At 40.3% G+C, this 8,043-nt stretch overlaps 1 protein-coding gene across 1 annotated transcript; it reads right to left on the bottom strand.

The window, feature by feature from the left end:
- Positions 1–567: 567 nt before the first annotated feature.
- On the bottom strand, positions 568–6,363 carry strap (serine/threonine kinase receptor associated protein). Its single transcript, XM_083906594.1, has 9 exons — positions 5,962–6,363; positions 5,324–5,459; positions 4,887–4,968; positions 4,645–4,717; positions 3,433–3,532; positions 3,211–3,348; positions 2,858–2,994; positions 2,439–2,588; positions 568–1,330 (listed from the first exon to the last, which is right to left on the bottom strand). Exons 1-9 carry the CDS (start codon positions 6,071–6,073, stop codon positions 1,269–1,271), a joined length of 990 nt encoding a protein of 329 aa, XP_083762720.1. The 5' UTR covers positions 6,074–6,363; the 3' UTR covers positions 568–1,268.
- Positions 6,364–8,043: the final 1,680 nt, after the last annotated feature.

Here is an 8,043-nt window from a genome sequence, read left to right as displayed (position 1 = left end):
CAATGTTACTCACGTCTAAGTTTTATCAATTAAAAAATATATACACATATACATATACATATGTGTGCGTTTGTTTTATATTGGTCCAAATAAAGGATTTTTTAAATTTATTTTTTTATCTTTGATTTTATTTACCCCACCCCTTTTAATACTTTTTTCCCCTTTCTTATACAATTTCATTGTAGTGTTTTATGTCCACTTAACTTGTTGTGCTATTGGTGTACCCTTTATGTTCTAGATTTTTCAACTATGCTGTGTCACGGTAAATTGTGACCCCTTTTACTTAAAAATCTGGTTTCTTGTTCTTATTGTTATATTTTAAAATTTTAAGTGCTAATAGTTTATATTTAGAGATTGTTGTTTGTCATGCACCAGTGACACCAGAACAAATTCCTTGTATGTGTTAAATCATACTTGGCAATAAAAGCTTTTCTGATTCAGATTTGTATATCAAACAGCCACACAACAGCCCCATGCTTCCCCCAGCCGGCAGAGATGAGAGCAGAAAACGACACCCAAGCCACTTTGCTCTTTTCGCATTACTTTCAAAGAAAAGAGTAATGCACAGTTTTATTATTTTATCACTGGACACAAATGAAGACAGAACCCAAAATGGGGAAAAGAAAACCCAATGACAATTCTTCCCTTTCCACTTTGTCACGAAACAATATTCTTCTTTTATTCGGACACTAAACATCACATACTCGACCAGTATGATGGCAGCGAATACTCAAAGCAAGGTCTCTGAAGAAATGAAAGCACCTTTAAGCACAAACTGTGCATCTATCACCAGTATTCTTGTAACTATGAACTGAAAACAAAAGCCTTAGTCCAGCTCAGTCATTACCTTAAATGTGGAAACCAAAAGTGATCTTAGCAACATGTGATTTGGGGGAATTCAGGGTTCAGGGGTCAAGGGAAGTTAAAATAACTTTTAAACAGACAGACAGAACTGGGCTGAACAGAGAGAAAGCAGGCAGCGATGGATGTGACACATTCACAGCTCTACTGCTTTACTCTCCAGCCCATGCTGTCCACGTGACTACATAAAATCTGTGTGTGTGTGTGTGTGTGAGAGAGAGAGAGAGATGGTTGGTCTATGACAGACAGAGCACTCGTAATATCCACATCAGTTTCTGATGGATGGAGATGCTCTGAACTCTGCTCCTTGCTGGGGCCTGATAGAACACACTGGAACACCTCTTGCTTTTCCTTCTCTTCTTCCTTGACGGTTCTCATCTCGTTTCAAAACAATAACTGCTTTCTCCTCAGGCTTTGATCTCAGGCGGCGAGTTGTACAGTGGCTCAGAGTTCTCTGTCACCAGGTCCTCTGAAGAGCAAAGACAGACGCACAACAGAACGAAACAAGACAATGAAAAATCACTCCAGATAACTCTGTGGAGGACAACATCTTTGACAGAAGCATGCTAATAGTGAGGTCAGAATTTCAGGGTCAGCTTTCCAACTCAAAAAGAAGAAACTCACAAACCCTCAAATAGGATTCCAAGATGGCTGGCACTCCTCTCAATAGTAAACGTTTGTATCCTTATTTTTTTCCCCCCATCTTCTCAACTAAACTGGACATTTTGTGGATAACGTCCCAGTTCTGTCTTCCAATTTAACTAGAATGCATTATTAAGCCTCATAAAATCAATGTATCCATACTGAGGCAGCAGAACATGAAATCTGACACCTTTAGAACTGGTATTCATCCACACCTGGCAAATCTGCATCATGCTCGATTCATGCGATTTCCCAAGAGAGACAGAAAGGACCGGCCCACCACCACAGTCTTAAAACTGATCATGATTTCTTATTCCTGGTTGGTTAAAGGCGTATTTCATGTCACAGTACTGCCCCCCCCCAGCTTTCTCTACCTGCAACTCACACTGAACAGACACATCTGTACAGTCAGACGTTTAAAATACATACTTTGCTAAAACATTCAAATTATTCTGCCCCAGTGTCCTGTTATTGTTGTCTTTCTTTATTCAGAGTGATTTGAAAGCCCATTCAGGTGGAATTCACAGCCGTCTCATGTGATCCAATCATCAGTGGGCCACTTCTAAGTTAATTAGTTCACAATTTTGCAATGGAAAGCATCAGATTTCACTTCATGCTCTGTATGCAAATACACGCTTAATTAATCTTAATTATGGAATTAAAAACAAGAACGGCCTCATTGTGATCAGAGTACCAAGGTCCGACGACCAGATGTGAACAGGACCAATAGGCACACTCATTTAATTGTAATGTGTTGTAATTTGCTGATAAAAAGCAAAAGCACCCTATATCTGTTTTACAACAGTCTTCAAACATTCCCATCATGACAATGTTTTTTAAAATAAATAAATGTGCTCTAAACTCTAAATGTATGCTGAAATGTTGGAATATTAAGTGTAGAGGGCATTAAGTTGCAACATAAGCTGGATTATTACCAGGGAGGACGCACTTCCACAGGCCGTAGGTTTTGCCCACCGCCGTCTGCCACAGTCGGAGGGTGCCGTCCTCAGAGCCACTGGCGTACAGCTCACCGTCTGGACTGAACCTCACACAGTGCACTGGACCAAAGTGACCCTTATAGGATTCTGCATAAAAGAGAAGCAGCAACAGCGTAATATGGGAGGGTTAAAGACCAGAGTTTTTGGTGTACTTTTTAAACAGTGTTCATGTTTTACTTCATTACCATTTTGTTTTTAAATAAGTTAAACATAACAGGAAAGTGAAGTGAACAGGCAGGAATGTTGCATCTTAATTCCCTGCAGTACTTTAAAGTGGGGGCACCCTGCCTCAGCTCAAGTACAGATCCTCACTTATCAAGATCCTCAGCAACAGTGGTGCAAGCTTTGCTACTCACCAAGCTCTTCCTTAGTGCTGTAGTCAAATTTATAAAGCTTGAAGTCTTCTCCACCGGCAACAAAGAAGTCCTTATCTGGGTGGAGGGAGGCCGAGTTAATGGGAGCTGGAGCCTCCACAGTCTTGATCAGGTCCAGGCTGGAACATGGAATCACATTTAAACAACGTCAGACAACCAGCAATAGTTCATCTTAATCTTTAATCTTATATCTCATCTGCTATAATGCTAATTTATCACTAATGACCAATTTATCCGAGGCTATGAGTGACGTATGATTTGTGCGACTCAACGAATCAATAGCCTAATATTTCCAACTGTCATACACCCTAAACGTAACGTGTAGTTGCACTTACGTCAGAGCATCGTAGAAACCAATCGTCTTCCCATAAGTGATCACAAGAATCTCTCCATCAGCCACGTACTCCATGCTGCTCACTGATGTTTCAAATGTCAGCGTCTTCACCACCTCTGTGGAGGTCCTGTCCCAGAGTCTGAAAACACACACACACAGGTTCAGATGTGATAACTGATGCAAATACAAGTCAAACCATGAGAAGCCCTCTTCACCGACTCACCGTATGGTTTTGTCATCAGCAGCTGAGAGGATCTGCTTATCGTCATTACACCATAAGGCTTTCTTTATGGCTGAGGTGTGACCTGCAATCTCTTGTGGAGCTGAAACACATGGGCATTCATCAGTCAATGATACAACAATGACTAAGTTTAATATCTATCTATAAAGCAAGTTGCGTCTGTGTGCGTGTGTGTCTGGCATCCTTGATTTTCACATTTTTTGGAGTAATTTTACTTTCCGCTGCTTTATCGCGCTGCACCTTCGCCGATTTATTTAACCCATTGACGCCAGGAAAGCATTGCCGCATTTCTTCTATAGACACCGGTAAAGTGGATACGTCAATTTTCGGGGGGTCTTCAGCGGAGAGATTTCTGAAGGCAGTGATTTTGAGGAGTTTCTCGTCTTCGATGACGTCATCGCTGATAACTTCGAACTCACTGAACCAATGGACAGGGATTTATTGTTAAGACATAATTATGTTTGAAGTCGGCGATAATGACGATAAATACCACCGTAATCGACGGAGTGTTTACAACCGCTCAGCAGGGGTGACAGTGGATTTACCTGCAGAGACTGTTACAGTCATTACATGCTGTTCTTGTTCTTCACACTCTATCAGGACTAAATCAAGGCACTGACACAAGTTGATATTACTTTATTTTCTTACTGTTTCTAATTGAAAATAGTTATTCACTTTACATTTTTGTATATAAATAAACAAAATTTCACAGGAAAGCCACAGGTGTAAGCTCTCAAATACTTTTTGAATTGTGTTCCTATATCTGCTACAGAGGCTGAGAAATCAGTCTTTTAGTAGCCATTGAAGCTCAGGTTTTAGAGACAGGTTTTCCAGGCGTTTCAGGCCTTAATGGGTTAAGTCAGAACTGGCTCCAGTAGAGGGCAGTGCTGCAATGACTAATGCAGAGAGCATTAGTCAGTGCATTAGTCACACACGGAGAACACGCAAACTCCATGCAAACTGCCCTTGTTCATTTTCCTATTTTTATATTGAAAATAAATACAGATATTGAAATAACGATATAATAAAAATAACGACAAAGAACGACAGATTTAACTAATTCAAGTGCCATTGTGTGAGAGAGGACAGGAGTTAGCGATAAACCTGTTACATTTGCATTTCTTATCCACACCAACGTACAAGTTAAATGTAGCTGAGACAGCCTCTTGCCTCTTGTTTGACACATTCACTTACCTGCCTCTGGGCTGCTGAGATCATAGATCCGCAGCAGCTTGTCGTTTCCTGCGGTTAGGAGGAAGTTGCTATCCTGAGGAAGACAGGGCAGAATTAAACAGAGAAATCATATTAAAACAGAGAAAGCCCTCAGAGAGCACAAATGTGTCTAAACACTATGACTCCTTGTTCTAAACCATAGTGAAAGGGACAAAAAAGTAAATATACAAAATATGTGCGGGTAAAGTGAGATTTGCACTTACCTTCGTAAAGTTGACGGTCTTGACTATGTGTTTGTGTGCCAGTGTGAGGACCTCGTCTCCACTCACTGCATCCCACACCTTCCTGAAAAGTGTAAAACGTAATCTGTTAACCGACAGCAGTGTACTGTGACGAGGTCTACTTCTGGTTTCTGAGGAGAAGATGAAGTGATCTCCAAAAAGAACTTTATATATTGATTAAACATGATGATAACATTGATACCAGACCAGGGAGGTTTTTCCTTTAAACAATAAAAAAAAAAGCAGTGAACAGTAATAATGACTTAATAATGAAAGTTGCTCATGTAAGTGCTCAATAAACAAACATGTCTAATTTGTACTGTGATGACACCAACACCAGTCGTGGGGGTTGAGGAAACGTGACATTCAAACAAAACTCAAAGTACAGCCTGTCTGCCTCTTTGACAGAGTCCACTCACGCTGTGAAGTCGGCAGCGGCGGTGGCTGCTTTGGTGGCATCTGTGTTCAGAGTGGCTCCCCAGACAGCACCTTTGTGACCCAGAAACGTTCCGATCCAGTCCCCTGTGTCTCCCTGGCGCAACATGGGCTTGCCATCTGACAAAGACAGGAACGCAGATGTTACACCGATGAGTGGAGACATAACATGTGAATAAGGTTGGGTACCAAACTCTGTGCTTTGACCGATACCAGCTAACTGAAAGCTTAGTGTGTTTACATAATTAATAAATAGTGTTTATTGCCAGAAGAGTCAGTTTATTTATAAATACTATGGGCTCAGTGAGTGTGTACATGTATGATATGTATAAGAAAATAAAGTACAGGGAAAGGGCACCGATGAGTACTAATACTTATTTCAGGGTGGTATGGATTCAAATGTGAACAGCACCCATCAGCCACAGCAACCTTTGGATGCTTTGTTAGATGAGCACCACACAGCTATTTCAAATAATGACTTTTAACCATAATAAGATCATAAATGTGGATAGAAATGGCTATAGATTGATGTCCACAGGTGTTAGACCGGATTGTTTTGTCCAGGAAACAGCTCATAAGTGTTGTATTAAAAAACGTTACACTTTTACAGTGTTTATCTTACCTTTACAGGCGCTGATGAGGAAGTAGCCAAATGGAGTGATTCCACTGAAGGCCAAGTCAACCACAGGCCGGGTATGACCGGAGCAGGTGAGCGGAGTCTGTCTCATCGCCATGGTGCACTCGCCGGGCAGGAGACGGTTTATACTGTGGGAGGAGACGGGAGAAAGCTAGCGGCTAACTAGCTAGCTGGGTAGGCTAGCAGGTTAAGATAGAAGACAGCAAGCTAGCAGAGACACTTGCTGTATAATTCCCGTTATCCGACAAGTGAGTGCTGGGTGGCCTGATAATAACTAAGTATTGACAACCGGATATTTATCAGATTAAATGGCACGTCTCCCTCCCAGCGAAAGACTGTCGTGCTAATAGCTACAACATTGCAACTAACTAGCAACGTGCAACACCGCTCAGCTAGCACACAGATGATGTAGCCGGTGTTCCGCTAGCCACAACAAGACTTGCACTTCCGGTGTGATATTTTTCAAAACAAAAGCACAAACTGAATAGCTCTTGACTCACTGGGCAACTGGTTCAAACATGAAACACAGCAATGTGAAATGAACCATATCAGTGGTACACTTAGTTAACATTATCTTTATTTCATTGTTTTTTACTTGTCAAAGGAACTAAAACTGGACACATACAGCTTTATTTTAACTGAATAGCAAAAGAAAATTATTAATTGTGTTATAGTGTTATAAGCACGCTAGAGAACACAGACTTACACTTTTAATAGTCGTTAACAATAAGAAAGTCATTTAATTTCCCTATCCGTATTTTTTAAAATCATCCCGTGACCAACGAATTAATATATTTTTTTTTGTTTGGCATAACCCATTGGCTACTATCCCAGGCTATATTTTATTTTGAAGGCTAAAATTGACAACCTAATGTGATGTAAACCACACTCCTGTCCTGTGTATGCTGCCCCCTGCTGGACAATAATGCGTAACACTGCACCGTGTGGAGCGCCAGCCCCAACCAATCCCAGGCAATTTACACATTTTAATGAAAGTCTTTAGTCCAGACGGACAAAAATAGTCTGGCTGGATTTTGTACGTGCATGAACATTGACGACTGAAAACAGTGACTTGTTGCGTCACTGTTTTCAGTCGTACTGTTTACAGTAAACATAGAACAGGAGGAACATAAAATAACACCAATGATGATAATGAAGGGCTAATCCTACCTGGCTTATACCCTACCTATAGATGGGATTGATTTACTGTAGAGTAAATGTGGAGCCCAATAGTAAGTGGGGGAGCTAATCTTACCTCTCAGAAGTCTCAGAAGCATCATTTGTTGCCTAGCAACAGAGGTTTAACAGTGGTCTCATCTGTTTAGAGTTTTCAGGGCCTGTCAAAAGGCTCCTCCTTCAGCTCCTTTGTTTTAGAGAGACCTGGCTGCAGCTGCTGTATTATTACTCATTTGGCTTTTAGTCAATTACACTTTGTTTTGCTTTTAAAATTGTGTAAATATTTTGCATTGTTGTACAATAGTATTTACATTGGGGGGGAAATACTGCTAAATCACAATAATATGGCATAACTGAAAACAGTATATATATATATATATACAATATTGTTATGGGTAAATATCCCGCTATAACACAGTAATATATGACATAACTGTATTTACAGTACTTGATTAAATGAGCGTAACTTACAGTGAAATACAGTATCTAGGATATATACTGTGAAAATACACAAACACACAGTAATAGTTACTGTGAATATACGTTACAATGTACAACAGCATCATAGTGATACATAGATGATGATGCTGCTGGTGTTCTCCTGGAATTAAAGGTGTGGCTTGTTGTGGATTTTAACATGGAATATAATAATAATAATAATAATATAATATAAATGTATATATATATATATACACACATATAAATGTATATATAATATAATATATAAGCCTTTGAAACATGAGGTACATGACATGAAGGAAGGCTGCGGCACTGGAAAACCTGTGCGTAAAAGTGGTCCTGTTTGACTGTATGAGGTGTGTTGCTGCTGCTGCTGCTGATGCTGCTGATGCTGCTGCTGCTGCTGAAGCTGCTGCTGCTGCTGCTGCAGGA

The sequence above is a fragment of the Microchirus variegatus genome, assembly GCF_963457635.1.
Source record: "Microchirus variegatus genome assembly, chromosome: 20".
Classification (NCBI taxonomy): Eukaryota; Metazoa; Chordata; class Actinopteri; order Pleuronectiformes; family Soleidae; genus Microchirus; species Microchirus variegatus.
Note: the sequence above shows the minus strand (reverse complement) of the source record. Positions and strands in the feature narration are given on the sequence as shown.